Raw genomic sequence first — 20378 nt, 5'->3', positions numbered from 1 at the left:
CACAAGTAATGCTGAAACATTTTATTTCAAATTGTCAAATAAGACAGGGACAAAGACCATGCTTACAAATACAAAATTGATATATTCAGACTCGTTTTTTGAACAAATGAATACTTTTGGTTTTGATTATTGGGACAAAAATGTTGAAGTAAAAAGTGTTTGGGGTACAAAAGAATGGCAAGTACAAGGTATAGAATCATTGTTTAGAGCCTGCATGATCCCAGAACAAATTATATTTTTGACTGACACTGTTCAACAAACTACCTGTCTTGGCCTAGTCAAAATCAAAGACTTAAATAAACCGTCTATTCCAAAGCCAACTATAAACAGCAATAACTCTACAGATGAAGAGATAGACGTAAACTATGTATTAAACCAAAACAGAACACATCCTGATTGGAAACAATGGTTAATCTGGCCCACAGATACTAATAACTGTCAAGACAGATTCCTGAACAAAATACAGGGGTTCACATTGACCAGGCCAGATCCTAGATATTCCCAAATACAACACCCAGGGATAATAACCACCTACAGTGTGGGCAAACTCTGCCTTCAATGGCTACAAACTTCCACACTGACAGAAATTAAGCAACACCTAACTTTACTTACTGATGGTGCTGACTTGCGTGATTTCATTATGGGACCACGCAAACAGCGTCAAAAACGCTTCATAGCAGCCTCTGTATATGCAGCTTACAACGAGGCCTGGAAGGTAACTCAAATTGAGACAGCAGAAAGTATACGGGAAATTGACCGTATTAATTTGGAAAAATCACTTTCTGTAGTGGACAATGGGTTAATGACTCTGTCCTCCAGAATTTTTCTTTGGACAGCATTGTGTCTTCAGCAATCGACATAATATCGCAAGACTTACTGTTGTTACAACACGGTCAGTCTCAATTGCGTTCTATTGTACAGCTTGGCTGGACGTTACAAAACCTGCGTTCAGGCTATGTGCCTTGGCGTTTAATCAACACAACGTCACTATTCAATATCTTTAACCTTACTGATAAACAAATCAGTATGGCACAAAAGGGTGCTGATTATACAATCCTGAGCATTGAGAAACTCGAGAGATTACCAGTGACAATGTCAGAACGACCTGTCAGTGAATGGATAATATATGGGATAATTAATATTCCAATATCAACCTTCAGGTTTCAATACTGCCAAAAATAGATACTTTAAGCAGAATGAAAACAGTGCTTCTTCAGACACCGACCAGACTCACGTCATCAAAAGAAACGTATGATCTCCTAGTCGCAAGGACGACTGCAGAGATTCACTCATTGTTATCAACTAATTCCCCCATACATTTCGCAGAAATCCTGAATGAAATCTTAAATATTTCTGATACCAGTGGAGTCTCAAAAGTATTTAAGACAGTATTTTCAATGGCATTAACACCATTCAAAGCCATACTGGGTATTTTTCCAGACTTCGTCCATTCGATTTTTGGCGGACTTCCCCTCATTTTAGGACTAATTGCAGGAATCCTATTCTTGGTCCTTATATTTCGTTATGGCAAACCATGTCACAGACAAAACACCTGCGACAAGGGAAGAAACAATCCGAGCCGCCATTGGATACCGGGACCGGATATCAAAAATCCTGGGACTATCCCGAACATGACTATCCCGGACCTGAACATGACTTGGTTTCTTTCATTTCGACCAATGTGGCATCGATGTGTTTTACCTGTATTAAGGTGCTTGCTGTGCGGAGAAGAATGCGTGTTGGACACCTGTCTGACGCTACAATCGGATGCGCCAATGGATGCAGAAGCATTGTTGGGTCCAGTAACGGCCCATGCATTGTGCTGCCCTCAACGGCTGCCAATCCTGATGACGGCATTCGTGGAAACTTCACCACTACGATTAAGGGGTAGTGAAGTTCAAGATGAAAGCAGCATCGATCAGGTACGACCTTCTGTCAGACAATACTAATCAAAAAGTCAATGGAGACAATCATGCACACGAATGCATGGTTACACCTTTTTCCGAGTTAGTGGAACTTTCACAGGAAGCTGTTGACAGCTTTTTCGACAGTCTCAATGATATGATGTTCTCACCAGAGCAGAAATAACGACTTTTGAGCAAGCTAGCACACGGCGTTCCCAACACCCTGAATTTGGCCTTCAACTTTAATAATAAAGTAGCATGAACAATTTTCCCTCCAGTTCACGGACAGCAGTTTTTTTTCAGCAGCCCCAAAATATTTTTACGATTTTCGGGACACTTATCTTCTGCTTAAAGTAAGAACTATTCTTAGAGAACTAACATTTCTACTTTTAGAAACTTTATAGACATAACTTTATAGACATTAGCTGCCCGCTGGTATGTTCATAATTATTTTATTCTGTGATGAAATGGTCTCGAACTTTTCTTCTGTATTAAGAGCCATTTCATGTGTAATTCTCATATTCAAATAGTAATTATGTATACATATGCGTGATTATTTTAGGATTATTCTACAGCTTGAGTGCATATAGTATATATGACTGTTTTTCCGTATATTACATAATTTCGAAATGCATTATATGTATTTTGGGGTGGTAAGGTATACACGATACTCTACAGTATGTTTTACTATGCCTAGATTCGTAAATATGGCCATAGTTAGCGTGGAGTGGGTGTGATGTATTCCTATAGGTTCTGTATCGATCCCCCTATTCCTGACCCTATTCTGGTTAACAAGTTAACTAGCAGCCATCCCATGATGCAGAAACCGTTATCTGATTACGCCAGACCACGGCACAGGAGCGCGTTATCTGATTAGGTCATAACGCTTGCCATCTAATTAGGCAAAGCAATATTCCACCAGCCCCTGATAAGGCATACGGAGTTCTCAAAACAAATCAAACCTATGACAACCTGGGAAAAACCCTGCGGCCATTGTTTTGATTTCACCGAGAACTTCAGCAAAAGAATGCGCTAACGACCAGTTCGTATGACATCCTTATTGACGTATCTATGTCCATCCTTACGTCAATCTCGGCACCTTACAGGTATAAATATTACCGGTATTGCCTTAAGCAAACACACGCGGTGGTGACGAGATCGGAGCAGCCAGACTTGCCGAAGCCCAGAGCAGAGCAGACCCCGCTGGCGCAGCCCCGCCTTCCTGACGCGCTGAGAACGAGACGCTGCTTTCTCCTGCCGAGAAATCCAGCTCCGGCGCTTCCGAGCAGCCCTTGCAGGCAGCCTGGAATATCGAGACCAAAGACGAGAGATACCATCCCTCAACCATCCTAGATTCCAGGTACAGAACTGAATAACCCCTTGCAGAGAATTCTTGAGTCAGTCACTTGGCAAAACAAACTTAACTTAAACTGCTACTTTCTATTCCCGCCCACGTATTAGGCTTAGGTCAGGTACACCGGGGTAGGCGTAGTTAGAAACACCAGTTGAGTACGATTAGTCAAATGTATATGTGTATGTATCTATTTTATCCATTTTAAACCACCATATGGCTTAGAAACCATATAAATGTTTTTACAGTATTATTTTATACTTCTGCTTTTATTGTATGCACTTTACTTAACCATAAGTATCGCGATAATATCGATTCATTTCTCTTGTATGAGAAAAGAGACTGATCAATAAATAACATCTTTTATTGAACACGCCCGTCTCTTCCTTTTCTCTACAATCTGGTGAGACTAAGAATGCACGTACTGACTGAGTAAAATAAGTTGTCTTTTGTTTTCACACGACTCTAGAGATACACTCTTGATTAGGGGAGAGCAAAGTTGTCATGGTCTATGGTTGTAAGAAACTAAATCCCTTCTTGTCTATCCAGGGAGGTTCAACTCCTCCTTGCCTATTCGAGAAAGTTTCTAGTGAACTCTGAGCTAGCTGGCAAACCCAAACCTTTAAGTCTAATATCGACAATAGAAGACCTAGTTAACGTCTGGTCTAGGCCTATACTATTGAAGGTATTATTCCAATGCGCAGAGCCTATTGGGATAATAGGAACTACACTACAAGGGTGTTGAAGCAGGAGGAGGAGACGGCGTTGACCTGTTTACTCATGGAGAGGGTGGAGTCGAGGATGACCCCTAGGTTGCGTGAGTGGTCGGTTGGTGTTGGAGCGGTTCCCAGTGCGGTCGTCCACCAGGAGTCATCCCAGGCGGAAGGGTTGGATCCGAGGATGAGGACCTCCGTCTTGTCAGAGTTCAGCTTCAGTCGGCTGTTCCTCATCCATTCAGCAACGGCCTTCATTCCTTCGTGAAGGTTGGTTTTGGCGGTGCGGGGGTCCTTGGTGAGGGAGAGTATCAGCTGGGTGTCATCGGCGTAGGAGAGGATGTTGAGGTCGTGCCGACGGGCGACTTGGGCGAGCGGGGTCATGTAGATATTAAACAGAGTTGGGCTGAGGGATGTGCCAAGGGGTACGAAACAGATGATCTCGGTGGCTTCGGAGCAGAAGGGGGGGGAAGGCGGACGCTCTGTGTTCTGCCGGAGAGGAAGGAGGTGGTCCAGTCTAGGGCCTTCTCTTGGATCCCACGTTGTGGAGGCGTGTTCGTAGTGTGTGGTGACAGACCATGTCGGAGGCGGCTGACAGGTCCAGGAGGATGAGGGCCGCCGTTTCTCCGTTGTCAAGCAGGGACTTGATGAGATCGGTGGCAGCAATGAGGGCAGTCTCGGTGCTGTGGTTGCTGCGGAACCCGGACTGGGAAGGGTCCAGGATGTTGTTCTCCTCAAGGTAGCGGGTCGGTTGTTCGTTGACGTCCTTCTCGATGACCTTTGCCGGGAACGGGAGCAGGGAGATGAACCGGAAGTTCTGAAAGTCCTTGGGGTTCGCCTTGGGTTTCTTGAGTAAGGCATTGATCTCGGCATGCTTCCAGCTCTCCGGGAAGGTTGCTGTCTCGAAGGAGGTGTTGATGACTTTCTGGAGATGGGGTGCGATGGATGTGCAGCTTTGTTGAAGATGTGGTGTGGGCATGGATCTGACGGAGATCCGGAGTGGATGGTGTTCATGATCTTGATGGCGTCATCGTCGTTGATGTTGGTCCAGTAGAGCAGGCGGTTGGTGCGGATGGTGGTCGTGGTGGTGGAGGTCTCAGTGGTTGTCAGGGCGGTCGTGGCGTTGAAACTGTCGTGGATGTCTGTGATCTTGCGGTGGAAGATGGTGGCCAGCGAGTCGCACAGGTCTTGCGAGGTGGGACGTTGTTGGTGTTGGAGCTGGTGTTGGAAAGTTCCTTCACTTCTAGCACACATTTAAATGAACTGTGCAAATATTTCAGAATATATCAGAATTAATAACGCACAAATGTAGTATATTTTTTATGAATTTTCAAGTGTGTTGGAAACAAATACTTTAAAATGCTCTACACCACTGTACTCTACACCACTCTAGTCTAGAACAATCCAATCTACTCTGCACAAATCCACTCTACGCCACACTGCACGCTGCGCTACTGCACTCTATGTCAATACAGTCTACTCGAACGCACTTTACTCTGCAACACTGAACTCTATGCCACTGTACTCTACGCCAATTCACTATACACCACTTTAATCTACCCTTTACCACTGCAGTGCACACTACTTATGCTATTGCTCTCTTCCCTGCACCACTTCACACTACCTCTCTCTACTCTGAAACAATCTATTCTATGTGACTGCACTTTACTTCACTCTACGCCACTCCACTTGAAACCACTGCACTCTACGCCACCTCCCTCTACTCTACGCCACTGCACTCTACAACACAGTACTCTATGCCACGGAGCTCTCCATTGCACTACTGCACTCTATGCCAATGCACTCTAGGCCACTCTACTCTGCATCACTGCACATTACGCCACTGCACACTGTATCACTCCACCGCACTCTGCCACTCTATTTTCCAACACTGGACTCTACGCTCTGCGCCACTGTACTATACTAGGCTCCACTCTATTCTATGCCACGGCATTCTACAACGCTGTACTGTACGCTGCAGCACTCTACATCACTATACTCTGCAACATACTATGCCGATGCACTCTACACCAGTCCACTGTACTTTATGCCACTCTACTCAATATAACTCTACACCACTGCAAGATACGACACTCTACGCCACTGAACTCTATGCCACTCTACTCTGCACTACTGCATTCTATGCCAACTCTAAACCACTGCATTATACACCACTCTACAGCACTCCAATCTACACCACTGCAATCTATAGCATTAAATTGTACTCTGCACCACTTTACACCACTGCACTCTACCCACTGTCCTCTATGCCACGCTACTCTACTCTATATACCACCGCACTCTACTATGCAACACTAATGCACTGCATTGTAAACAGCTGAATTCTAGGTCAAAGCAATCTCTGCCACTATACTTTGCAACACTTTGCGCCAATGGACTCTACACCAGACCACTCTACTCTACTCCACTGTAAGTGACTCAGTGGTTTAGCTAGAGCTTTTTGCTGCCCGGGGTGATCCCGGAGTTTGCTGCCAAGTGATGGCTGGTGCAGATAATAGCTGTGGAGGGGGCGTGGGTGAAAGGCAACAGAAGAGGACAAGGGAGATTACAATTTTAAAAAAAAGAGAGAGCTTACCTTGCGCTCGCCACCCCCCCAAAAAAATGTCACCTCCCCCACTTCTAGCGACCCCACTGACGCAACTCTACTCTTTGCCACTACACTAATGACACTTACACTCTTTCCCTCATCTACCCACCTACCTGCCTGCTGTTCTCCGGCCAGAACGCCCACCAGCACTTGGAGCCAGGTCTCTGTTACCGCCCATGCCTTCTCTACGGGTGCCACGAAGGGTGAGGACTACACCATCCACCAGCCCTAGCAGCGCGCGCGCCGTAACTGTCACCAGACACGTCTGGAGACACACTAAAGAAGGACAGGGCTCCCGCAGCCAAGGCCCGTCCACGCCCGTTCGAGCCTGAAGGAGGTTGTGCTGGGCCCACCCCTAAGAGGCCACAAACCTTGAAGGTACTGTGCTTTGTCCATACTTTTTTACTTTATTTCCCAAAATTGAGCCAACGAAAGGGAACAAAAGAGAAGCCAGTGGGTGGTGTTGCAGGTACGTTGGACGCTTTTCTCATGAAGGCTGAGTCTGTGTTATCACACGAAATAGAACTGACGGAGCAACGGCTTTCTTTGGACTCTCTCATACTACAAAAGCGTTCCTCCCTTGGTATCTCTAGCACTTCTAATACTGTCAGTACGATGCTTCCACTAGTGCTTCCATCGGTGAGTTCGCCAAAGCAGTTTGCCTCCAACTCGGCCGTTGACATATCTTCTGTCCCTTCTGCCTCACCCGGAGCGACACCACCTGGTACTATAGTGACCCGGGCCAAGTCAGTACCATCTCAGCCGGACCCATTTCAAAGTGGACCCCCAGTCAAGAGAAGAAGAAGGGTGGCCTAACTAAGCAAAAACTTGTAAAAGGACTCTGTCCTGGGAAACTATCTAGGACAGACGATCTGGATGCGGGCCAATTAGAGCCTGTCAACTCAAGGGACCCAGACACTCTCTTCTATACCTATAAATTCACATGAGGAGGACTTTTTGAAATGGATAGAGGCTATGGTTTCCGTTTTATTGAACCCTGTCTTGCATAAACTAACTAGAATAGCAAAGAAAGGTTGTTATTACTGACGGTTGGCTCCAGATTATACAGCACTTGCACTTCTAGATCCCAGGCCAATGCAACAAATACAGGCTATTCCAGGCATAGTTACATTCCCTAGCCTGGAGACAGATAGCCATGTCTCTCACCAGTCTTCTGGGCCCATCGCGTCCACAGTGGGGTCAGCTCTGCATACAACGAAGGGATCTGCATTGACTACTAATAATATTAATAATACACAAGGTGAAACTCTAGGAACCAGAAGGGATCAGCAGAATTTACCCTTGGCGGTAGCTTCCACTAGACCTATTCCTTTTACGAATCCCCAACTGGATCAAAGGGAGGGTGGCGATAAACCAGTCAATCCAAGACAGTATATGAATAGAGAAAACCATCCTATCCATCTCCCCCCGGCATCAATGCCATTAGTAATAGTACTGAGAAATGTCCCACCTCTGTGGGAGGGTCAAGGGGAAACTACTTTGCAGCAGATAGACAAGTCGCTTCATTGGCTGAATTATAACGGAGCAGGCCCTAGTAGTGGGGTCCCATACCTAGCGAGTCAAATCATTATGGCCAGGAGGGCAGGGTGGGTGGGCGCATCCTAGGAAACATCTTTTGGTGATTGCATTGCGATTAATTTTAATAATTCCTAAGTTGTAAATCTTCTTTTGGATGATTTGTCCAGATTTCCTCCGGTTGGGACACAGATTATCGCAGTATCGCTAGAATACTTTTATAGGCCATTTTCACTCCCTGTGTTGGGACCGTCCCTTCATATTAGGAAAAACCTAGGAAATTTGAATGAGATAAAATACCAGGGAATCCCGCTGGAGAATAGGTTTGCCCCCTCTCAGGGTTAGATCAGTGCGATTGACTTCCTGAGAGCAGAGAGATGGGGCAGGCGGTACTGCCCATAACAAGTCTCACAAATGAAATTAATGGAAAGTGGCTATAACCCCTAGTAACACTATAAGGCATCTGTCAGAGGTAATAAGAATAGCATCCGGGAATGTCGCAGGTCTTGTAAACAAACTTGGGGATGCCCAATGGCTCAGTCTGTAGAAGGACCATGACATCACCTGCATTCAAAAGACCTGGGCCATAGAAGTTATCTTTGTAAATGCTTACCACTCTTTCCAGACAAGAGGTACTCCGTCACCATCGGGAAGAGCAAAGGGGGAAGTAATCACCTTAATACCAAATACACTATCAGTAAAAGTAAAGGTGATGAATGGGACTTCCCCAAATTTTCATCTCATGATTTTAGAGTTTACGAACCGAGATCAATGGCTTTTAATAACTTTTTATAATAATAATTTTGCCATAAATAGCTCTAAAATCTTGAATGAAGTGAATTGTGCCATTGACAAGGCAACTATTTATATAAAAAAGGCGGCCCTTAATATTCTATGGTTGGGAGACTTTAATCTACATCCGTGCAAACACAATTTAGAGAGGGTTTGTGGTGTGGTGGATATGAGGGGCAATCCTGTCCATCACTTTTCGCATAATACTTATCGAAACTCTCTCAATACCTTAATGTCAATAGGAGATATGGTTATGGTCAACAACTTAGCCTCTAGTAATGATACCCTATTGCCAACATTTCGTAGGATTCACCAGGAATCGGCTATTGACTTTGTACTGGTTTCAAATCCTATAAATATCAGATGTAGCAAAGTAACTACTGAATTCAGTATTTTTAGTGATCATGCGATTTTAATGTGTGAAATTAAATGTATCCAGAAGTCTGCGACAAACCCTCAGATAATTGGTCAGCCAACATTAGCAAGGCGAAATGGATACCAACTGAAGTGGCCAAAAATTGATAAAAAGAAGGTCATAAATTATCAGGAGTACCCGTCCCATCATTAGTATTTGTTTAGATCCTGACAACGACCCCCAGTCTGTGGTACCTTCCTTTGTTGACTTTTTAGAATGTATAAGGACATCACTTGTCAAGAACAGCACTAACAAGCTGAAAGGGGGAAGGGCTGGTTTGACTATTTGTTCCCAGAAAAAGAAAGCACTAATTAAAGCTTTAGGCGTCAATCCTAGAAATACGTCAGAAATTTCTATACTTAGAAGGGAATATAAAGCGGTGAGGAAAAACAGGGAAAAGGAACTAAAAATAGAAATCTGGGCACATTTAGAGCAGGCCTCGGCCTCAGGCAACACAAAGGAGTTCTGGGAATAATAAATGGCCCGCATTTTAAACCTCCAAATGGCCCAGTCTTTGATGTTAATATAGGAGAGGAGGATTGGGTGGCTCATTTCGAAGGCATTTTTTCCCCAACTGATTACGCATCACCCTCAGTAACCTTTACCCCTGAGATTTATCTCTCATTCAATTATAATGAAGTCAGGAACGGGATTGAGGCATGCAGCAGTGGGAAAGCCCTGAGGCCCGATGGTGTCCCAATGGATTTCTTCTTTGAGAACATGGATATATGGGTTTCCTTTTAGGTCTCGAAATAGCGTCGCACTGCGCAGCAGTGGGCGGAGTCCGAGATTTTATGTTTTGGCAGTACGGGGGCTTGAACCCGCCCCTCTTCTCCATTGGCTGGCTTCCTAAACGGAGGCCAGCCATTGGAGGAAAGGGGCGTCACTCTGTTCAAGCCCCGTCTTTTTGCGATTCGGGGGCGTGTTTTTTGCTGTTTTTTCGCCGTGACGTCATCAGCCACTCAACTGCTAAAACCACGCCCCCAAATCACAAAAATGGCGCCCCTTTTGTGACGCCATTTCTGGACATCCGCCGCCAGAAGAAGTCGAGTCGGGAGCACGTCTGTTGGCAGGTATGATTCTTTTGTTGGTATGCCCACCCCTAGTGCAAATAGGAAGAATTTAAATACACTCCAAAAAAACAGTTCGTATTTACAACACGAGAGGGCCGCGTTATTAAGCAATATAAGCAAGAGTGCGGCTGGGTAGTCATACACAAATCCGATTACTTCGAAGGGTGTTTTGAGTTCTTTGTTGTCTGTCAAATTTTGCTCTTGAAGTAGGTGGCGGTGCCCGCATGTATTTTGCACGTGTATTAATGGGGTAAGCCTCCGATACCCCGGGGATTCTTACCTTTCCTCTGGTGCCCCTGGGGTATTTACGTGAGCTTAACATGTTTTCTTGGTTTCCAGCAATTTTTACTGTTTGCCGGAGTTCAACTCTGCACCCATGGCTGCTTGCATTTGAATGCAACATTTGTCCCTCCCACCTCCTCCCCTGTTGCTACATGCCCCTCCTACTCCTCCGTGTGCCTGGTGCTCCCCCCGTCAATTATCCCTCCCACCACGGTATGTGTTTTACTTTGTGGTCCATTGGTGCTAAAGTACAGCAGAAGACATGCCCTCCTTGTCCCTTTTCTGTGTCTAGTTTCGGTTTCCTCTGGCTACACTTTACGTCATCGTTGCGAGACTTGGAGACTTACAGGAGGTAGTGGCCTAGGCTGTGGATGGCTCCAACGTGGAATTCGAACAATGCAAGCACTTGAGCCAGGACAATGATTGCACTCATTCTGAAACCTTTCTCCAAGCAAGCAGACAGAGCCAGCCCGCTGGGTTATTTCTATTACAACTTTAGTTAATGTTTGACATGTTGTAGAATTCTGCTTTGCAGGTATGAGTTATTGCTCTGGCGGTACCGTCATCTTTTAAAAACAAATATGGACGCAGAAGGCGTGAGAACTGGCAGTGCTGAATGTTTTTAAACGTGTCCCAAAAGGTGCAGGTGTGGCCTGTTGTCAGAGAGTAAAAGCCGATGCCGACAGATGGCGCTGCTTATAGCGAACACATCACCTGCAGCAAAAGTTACTCTTTGCAGGTTGGGGAGTGGCATGATTGAGTAGGATGTGAATGGAACGCTCATGCCAGGCACTGGGACTCCGTATTCAGGCCTTTGCAACTCAGGCTTGAGGTCACTATGTTCGTGGCAGCTTGCAGAATATATAGGACCCCATCACCGGTGATGCAGGAAACTGCACCTGTATTTTCTCTCCAGGAGGAACTGATACCACACATATTGGTATTTCCGGGTTATGGTTAAACCGGGCCATTACATGAAATCATGAACAAACTGGCCATTGTTTTTGTATGCTGATTTGATGCTGTTCCTTATTTATGGACCTTTGTACATACCGGTCTGGCTGCAGTATCCCAGTGACTTTTCTAATTCCTCAGCAGCATCAGCATTTGTTCTATTATTACAAACATTCTGTAAAAAGGAGAAGAGGCTTACATGGGAGAAAATGTCATTGCAGCAAGTTGTGGGAGTTACTGTCCATTTTGGGCTTTACGGGTCTCCAATAAGAAGGACCATAAAGCTCTGAATGTTCACTGCAGTCTCTGCAGTTAGCATAGGCATGTTTGATGGCTGAGGTGGTCCTATAGCATATGTGTTAGGATTTTCAAGAGCAGAAGGCGATATTTCATTAGGCATCAATCTTGTAAGCCTATATCAAGCCCTGACCCATCATTCAATGTATGACAGAAGTAACAAAATATGTACCTGGTCTGTTGGACCACAGTCTAATGTTTAATAGCCAGTGTTGTCTGAATAGGAAGGATAACATGTAATTGGACGTCCTGTTTGGAAGCTTGTGCTCTAACTTGGAAGACTATATCTCACTCACCGCTTTATGAGCCTGGAGTCATTAATCTCATTTCCTTCCATGGTAGTCCTTTTGTCAATTGAATGCTTCAATTTAGAGGTGACCTCAAGTGACATCCTGTGGTAGTGCACCATAGTTCGCCCAGCGCAGTATATTCATATCCAGGAACCTCTAGTGATGTTTAATGTGCCGCAGCAACAGAGCTGAATGTAATCACACCTCCTTCTCACCCCACCTGCTGCTATTCTCTTTCCCTCTTTCTGTTCACCAGGAACTGCCGCCCTCCACCTGGGGACACACCATGGGTGAGTACACAGCTAATGGATGGTAATAGTCATTTTACTATATAATTTCTGCTTCCAATAGTCCCCTTCACCATCCATCAAACGTTGCTGCGAGCTGTGTTATTAAGTTCAGTTGGAGCTCAGCCCTGTGAATATGGCTAAGGAGTGGTGGGTGCTTTACTGCATCCCATAAGGGGCAGAGGGGGGGGGGGTGGGGTGGTGTGGTGTGGTGTGGTGTGGTGTGGTGTGGTGTGGTGTGGTGTGGTGTGGTGTGGTGTGTGTGTGTGTGTGTGTGTGTGTGTGTGTGTGTGTGTGTGTGTGTGTGTGTGTGTGTCTCTGGGCATGTGTGTGGCTCTGTGTGTGTGGCTGTGGCTCTGTGCGTGTGTGTGGCTCTGTGTGTATGTGTGGCTGTGTCTGGTCTGTGTGTGTGCGTGGATGTGTGTGTGTGTGTGTGTGTCTGTGTGTGTGTGTGTGTGGCTGTGTGTGTGTGGCTGTGTGTGTGTGGCTGTGTGTGTGTGGCTGTGTGGCTCTGTCTGTGTGGCTCTGTCTGTGTGGCTCTGTCTGTGTGTGTGTGGCTCTGTCTATGTGTGTGGGTGGCTCTCTACTACCCTCTAATGCTCACCTATTACCATTGTAAATGTCAATACCATTTATTTATGTTTAAAAAAAACAAAAAATGAAAAAAATGCCATTTGCAATGCCAATAGCTCTAACTTTAACAAAGCTGAGACCATTGCATTGTAAATGCTTGTTAACTAATGCTTTTAATAAAATCGCCACAGTGGGCCCCCCCTATGTCCTGGAAAAGAAGTATTATCGAACCCATTCTTCAAAAAGGAGACAAAAATAATCCCAAAAATTATCGACCGATCTCGCTGATCGATACGGCGGCCAAACTTATGGGGCGCCTACTTTTAACAAGACTAGAGGCATGGGCGGGGAGTAAAAACACCTTAATGGAGTCCCAATATGGATTCCAAGAGGGAAAAGGAACAATAGACCAATGCCTGAATCTGTCATTGATCATGGATAGATATGTCAGAGCCATGGGTGAAATGGGGTGGCAGGGCTTTCTCCACTTTGGCGCCCAAGTGGTGGAATGCCCTCCCGTTGAAAATAAGATCTCTACCTTCTCTTCAGGCATTTAGAAGTGCTCTGAAAACACATCTCTTTGTGCAAGCGTATCTGTAGTGGTGTAGTGATGACTTTTTAGGATCTGTTTTGTTAGGCGCCTTGATGCCTTCGGGTTATTGTTTGCGCGGTATAAATTTCATTCAATCAATCAATCATGGGTGGGAAGATCTATCTTGCCTTCATGGACTTATCTGCAGCTTTCGACAGTGTGTCTCACCCTAAACTGTGGCAGGTAATGGAGGAGATGGGAATAGATCAAGCACTGGTGGACTTCATCAGGCAGTTATACTCGGACGCCTCCTCCTCAGTCCAATATGGAAGGAACGGGGAGTGTATCTGCTCATTTAGGATCTTGAGAGGGGTAAGACAAGGCTGCGTCCTGGCACCATTTCTATTTTCCATCTACACTAATGGTGTGGGAAAACATCTCGAGGGCGCAGCTTTGGACGTCTCTTTGCTTGCTAACCATCAGCGGTTACCAATGCTTGCATTTGCGGACAACGCCATATTGAGGGCAAGAACTGGGAGGGGGCTCGAGTATCTTATATCTACCTATGCAACTTTCATGGAATCATTAGATTTAAAGGTCAACCAGGCCAAATATTTTATTATGATTGCGGGGGGTGGGGGACATGACAGACCTCCTTTTTTTATGGACTCCGGTAAGATTGAGTTGCTGTACCTGTTCCTCTATTTAGGAGTCATTTTTGGTAGTAACCAATCATGGTCTAAATTACTAGAGGGAAGAGCATTGGGCATGCAGAGAAAACTTATGGCACTGAAAACATTCTCTAAGAGGCTGGGAGTCAAAACTCTGATCCCAATTAAAAACATTTACCATGATAAAACTAAGGCGGCAGCAGTATATGGTGCAGCGATTTCTTTTACTTCTGTTCCACAGTCATACTCCTACTATGTTTTACATATCGAATTGGCTTTACCATACATCATTGACACAATTAAAATGGCACCACTCCTACTGTGGCACTCTATCTCGCGCAGGGTGACAGTTCCTCTCACGCAAAACTTGATAACACTCATTCTAAAGTCAGATAATTACACAGTAGGGTTAAGTGGCTACAGTATGTAGAGTCGGAATTATCTGCCATTGGTTTAAGTCGCCTTATTAAAGACCTCTCTACTTTTAGTCCATTTCTAAGCAAAAACTGGTTGAGATATTCATTTTGAGGGCACAATATCTGAGGGGAAAAAAACTCCCACATCCAGGCGACTCGTCTGTATAACACCAGTGTTGATGGAGGGAAGTTTTCTGTATCTGGCGGATGTCACACTCTCACACCACAAATACATTTTACTGAGATTTAGCTCAAATATGATCCCGTTGATGATAGGATTTCCAGGGACGCAATATAAACATTCCGATCACTCAGTATGTCCTTGTGACAACAAGTCTCCACAAAATGATCTCCACGTTTTTTTTTGGTGGTTTTATTGTCAAGAACGACACAAATGTATTGTACCAATTTGTAAGAGTCACAATATTAAATTTTGCCGTGTAGCTCTGTTCTTCCTAAAATCCTTGCAGAACTCTTATGTCTGTTTTTCTCTAGCTTCGATTCTTTGGGCATGTCTGAAAAAGAGAAAGCAGCTGGGCCCTTAAGATATAGCAGGATGGCTTATCATGTTTTTATTATATTCATATTGATGAATTAGATTTTATGATAGAATGAATGTCTGCATTATTTTTATACCTGGGTATGATAATTTTTACTATGTCCTTTATAAACTGTGACTGTATACACTTTTATGATCTTATGAGTAAGATCGAATAAATGACTTTGAGTTGACACTCTCCTCTGTTCCACTCTACGACACTATGCCTTTAACTTTTAGCCATGCTGAAAAAAAGCCATGCTGGTGTGCAACATGGCTAAACACATTGGTAAAGCCACCACCTCTTGCATATGCGAGACCTATTGGCTTTGCCAATGCTTGTTCACATTTGTTGTAGGCTGTGTGGTGCGAAAGCTCAATCTCTAAAATCACCTGATTTGCACTGGTTCTTAAAATACTTTGTGTACACAAAAGACTTTTGAAACCTATGTTTACCTACAATAAATTGTCTCATCAATATTTATGTATGATTAATACTGGACTTAAGGATGCACAGCTGCCTTTTCAAAAACAAAAAAAGACAAAATCCACATTTTTGCCTCACATATCCTTCAACAAAAACAAAATCTGAAAAATGGCTAATTCTAGCAGGACAGGTGTGTTTTTTTCTCATTTATGGCTAGTGTCAACACAGCTTGGAAAATAGTAGCTAATTATTTAAACATGCAAAATTTTGATTACCATAAAGTGATAACTCAAGACAGTGGTAAGAAATTCCATAAGCATAAAGTTGACATACTCAAATGAAGGGGCAATGCAGTGGCGGCCGGACCTTATCTTCTCGCCGCTCTCCTGCACATCTTTTCAGTGTGCCGGAACAGGAAGTAGCCAGGCTCCTTCCCCTAAGCCAATCACAACGTTGTGATTGGTCTGAGCGTCATGGATCAGCGCTCAAACAAGGGCTTGGGCATGTTCTCCACACAGGCTTTAATGCAGCCTGCATGGAGAACATGCTAAGTGTGCATGACTGTTTTGGATGGCCCCAGAGGGCTGGCCAAAGACTCACTGTGCACTTGGAGAGGGCAAACCACTCCTTCCCGCCTTGACAGGAGAGCAGCCCCACCCGCCCCACAAAGGTAAGCAGAAGGCACAAACACAATTTTAATAACCCCAGGTTATTATCATTGTATTTGTTCTTTCTTTCACTGCTTTGCAGCAATGGGGCGACGCTCCTCCTCCACCTAAGGGACAAGGATTGCTTCCTCGTACTGCAAACCACCCTCTTGACCCACTGTTTTTCATTATTGTATTTTACTTCCCTTTCAAGCACGCGTTTGAAGTTCACAATGGGACTATAAACACTTTTTTGTGTGAAACAATACATACAGTATTACTCCCAAACTTGGTTGCAGCCCTGCTCAGAGAAAAATACCGACACTCTGGTTGTGTAACTAAGATCATTAAAGACTGCCGAAAGCTAAATTACATTTTGGAGTAAAAAGCTGGCTCGGATTTTGAAATGGGAATTATTTGGTTGTTTTAACTACCATTTAAGCATAGATGACGCAGCTTCCCAAAACAATTGTGTTAACTATTTCTTTCTGTACTGGCTGTTTATACGCTAATATTTAAAGAGAAGCTTAATCGGTGTAGATTTTACTTTGTTCTAATAGCAGTGAAAGAAATACATGAAGTGCCCTCATATAAAAACGCTTTTTTTATAATACGACTCAAAATTAATAATATTTTCCTCTAAACGCTCTCTCCAAAATATGTTTTTTTAACCAAGGTCTACTTTACCCTACCCATTCGCTCCCTCTGGTCACAGGAACCCCAAACCCCAGGATCAAAGTATGTAACACTTGCCAGATATTTCCGGCAGCTGTCGCCCACTTGCAGTTTCGATCGCGATATGACGGCTGCCTAGTGACAACGCCGCAAATCCTTACTACACGACTTTACAGCCTCCCTACCTGCAACTCGTTCTCCGCGCCTCGGTGCATTGCCGGACACTGGACGCCCTGGCGCTGAATGGCCCGGCCGCGGTGGTCACTGGAGTACGGGGATGCGGGGCGCACGTTAGGCCACGGACCGAGTTTCCTGGTCGGAAGGCGGAGGAAAGCAAAGTCCAAAGCCCTGTCTGGCTGTCGCCCCTCCCCGGCTCCTCCCACCGCTACCGGCCCTTAGCTTTCAGTTTCGTTTCTCTGGGTCCGTGGCGAGGAAAGGTGGGGAAAAATATTTGCTTCCAGTGCTGGCCGGGCAGGTGCGAGGGCAGTAGAGGGGCTTTGTGGGGGATAACAGTACCAAGCTGTGTGGTGCTCTGCGCCTGTTATGTCCATAAGTCCTTTATTTTAGAAAAATACCTGCCATTTCTTCATGTTTAAAAGATCGCTGTATTCTTTTTAAATCTAGTAATTAAGGTTCTTTTGCTTCAATAATCCTTTTGGGATAGTTTTAAAAATGCTAATGTTATTTTTTTGTATTTACAGTTTTCGTTCCACATTCAACAAGCATTGGCAAAGTCAATAGGTTTCGCCTTTGCAAAACCTATGGATGTGTCAGTTTTTTTTTACATGTTGCACATCCATTGGCATAGAGCTTCTGTGCAACATGGCTCAACGTAAAAAAACAGCTCTATGGCGCAGGCAGCATTGACTACCTCCTATCGGGTTTTATTTGTTTACTTTATGCCAATACAGTAGATTGCACAAATAGCTCTAGCGGTGTGTAGGTGAAACCTAAAATGCGCGATACAGGGAGCAGACCCCCCAGGATATAGCGGCTTTTGTAAAAATGCCGCGCGATTTCTACAAAAGTGCCGATTTCGCTGGCACTTTCGTAAAAATCGTGGAATTTTTACAAAAGTGCCGATTTCGCGGCAAACCGCGAAATCGCGATACCCTGGAGGGTCTGGGAAGATACTTTTGGCAGTAGTAGTCTTTGTGAGTCGCAGGATAACTAGATGGAATGAACGGGGCTTTTTAGTGGTGAAGCGTCCTTGGTAGGGGCTGAGGGTAATGTAGAGTCTTTTCTTGAGGGAATGAGAGCGAGTAATAACAGCTGAGCATGCTTGGAGTCAAGCCCCGGTGGCCATCAGGAAGGGGGTCAGGATGTAACAGCTGTAAGCATTTTAAAAGGGCAGGGGGCGTAGACTTCTTAAAAAGTAGGAACAAGGGGGGAAAGTTGAAGGAGCTACAAGGACGCAATTCAAAAATTCAAGTTGCAGCAGACACTAGATTTACGATAACCGGGGCACTTTTAGGATAGTGTAGTGGGGCATGTGGCCATTTACGGGATGGGAGTTTCCAGTGAGGAATTTCAAGGACATTATAAGATTTAAAACGTAACGAGCATTAGAGGCTTGTGTAACGGAGCAAGCAAGAGATAGCAAGCAGTTTAAATTTGAATGATGGGGTAAGATTTTTAATGTCGGATTGGCATGGGGAACATCACTTACAACGCAACTTTTACCACGCAATGCTTTTACATCGCAACTTTTACAACGCAAACCATTACAACGCATTGCGCTGGGGGCGCTCTAGGATAGGGAATAGATTTAATTTACTATCTAACACCTTCCCTACTATCCACGGGGACTGGAGTTGGAATAGTAAATTAAACTATTCACTATCCAGCACCCCAAAGAGCTATGCGTTGTAAAGGCATGCATTGTAAAACTTGCGATGTAAAAGCATGCGTGGTAAAAGCATGCGTTGTAATGTCATACATCTGATTGGCATGGGTTGCTTGAGCAAATTCCTGACAGGGATAATTGTAAGGGTGAAGCCAAATGGTGTGGAAATTTTGGGGTAATAATGTATTGAAATGCACTAAGCTGTTTGCATTTACTGGGGAGGGGAGGCAATCTCAGCCAGATGTACAAGTTTGGAGTAGTCTCTGGGGGATATGGACATTGTAAGGTGGGGATGTGTGCAACAACTAGAAAACCTCTAGTGAAGCGTGGCATAAGTGCATTCTTTACCGGGCAAGGCTGCTAGAGGCTGACCAACCAATGATGACAGCTACCAGGTTGTGATGAGGTTGATATGGGCTGCTACTAGCCTGTTGAGTCCTCTCTAGCATATTGATGATCAGTTACCTTATCACAATACAAGCCGACAAGTTGCTTAATCTGCCAGTGCGGAGCAGTGAATGCATCCACTGTGAAGAAGTACTAGGGCAGACAGATTGATGATATGAAGTTCTTCTTTATTTCAGGATCATGTAACAAAAGTGTCCTACCCACAGGAGTCCCAGCAGCAACTGACAGCAGGAGAGTTGGTAGCTAGGCACCAAGTACATTCCACATTCTAGATCTCCCTACACGACACTTTAACTAGACAGAGAACAACAGGTGCATGCAAAGCAGTAATATGTGTGAATGCCACACACCTTCCCCCAAACACAAACATGAAAACAATGGCTGATAATCTCAGTTGCAAACATAATCATGAAGTCTCACAGGAGTTGCACATGTGCGAGTACTCCTGTGCAGAGGAGAAATACACTTAGAGGAATTAGGTTGAGAAAGAGAATCAGAAGAAACAAAAGAACGTACAAGAGCAATTCTACCAAGGTTCCAAATGCGCCCATCATCAAGTTGCACTGCATTAAAAAATAATGTAATTACTTTATGAAGAGTAGAGAACTTTGTACCTCCAGACTTCTTTGGAAAAAGTACTCTCACACAATTACCTTAATGTAATTACTTTATGAAGAGTAGAGAACTTTGTACCTCCAGACTTCTTTGGAAAACGTACTCTCACACAATTACCTACATTGACTAGAGTGTGGGCAACAGCATGTCTGACATCAAAGTTAGTTTTCCTTTATGAAGACTTCAGATCCTGAAGGGCCCCCCACTGAGGACCCTCAGGAATATTAATGTCGGCCCCATTCCCTCTCATCCAAGATTGAATCAAATGAGTGTTAGGTGTACTTCCCGTAATCAACTTGTAGGGAACTTTTTCAGTGGTAGAGCAGGGAGTCAACCAGTAAGCTATAACCTTCTCAAGTATTGCAGCCCTCCATTCACGACCCTGTTCGTTAGCTGACTGAATAGATTATTTTAAGACATGGTTGAATCTCTCAACCATCCCGTTGCATTCTGGGTGATCAAGAGAGCAGCGTTTATGAACAATTTCTTTCTTATCTAGAAAGTCCTCCATTTCCCTCAACACGAGTT

At 44.5% G+C, this 20378-nt stretch overlaps 1 protein-coding gene across 1 annotated transcript in view; it reads right to left on the bottom strand.

Moving 5' to 3' along the window:
* SHFL (shiftless antiviral inhibitor of ribosomal frameshifting) overlaps positions 1-17325 on the bottom strand; it is a 282766-nt gene extending 265441 nt beyond the window's left edge. The window contains exon 1 of the mRNA XM_078640058.1: positions 17167-17325. Within this exon, the coding sequence (XP_078496184.1) occupies positions 17167-17196 (30 nt within the window). The 5' untranslated portion in view covers positions 17197-17325. The remainder of the gene's footprint in view (positions 1-17166) is intronic.
* Between the last annotated feature and the right edge of the window lie 3053 nt (positions 17326-20378).

This window comes from Lissotriton helveticus, chromosome 1_1 (assembly GCF_964261635.1).
Source record: "Lissotriton helveticus chromosome 1_1, aLisHel1.1, whole genome shotgun sequence".
Classification (NCBI taxonomy): domain Eukaryota; kingdom Metazoa; phylum Chordata; class Amphibia; order Caudata; family Salamandridae; genus Lissotriton; species Lissotriton helveticus.
This window is presented reverse-complemented; position numbering and strand designations above follow the sequence as displayed.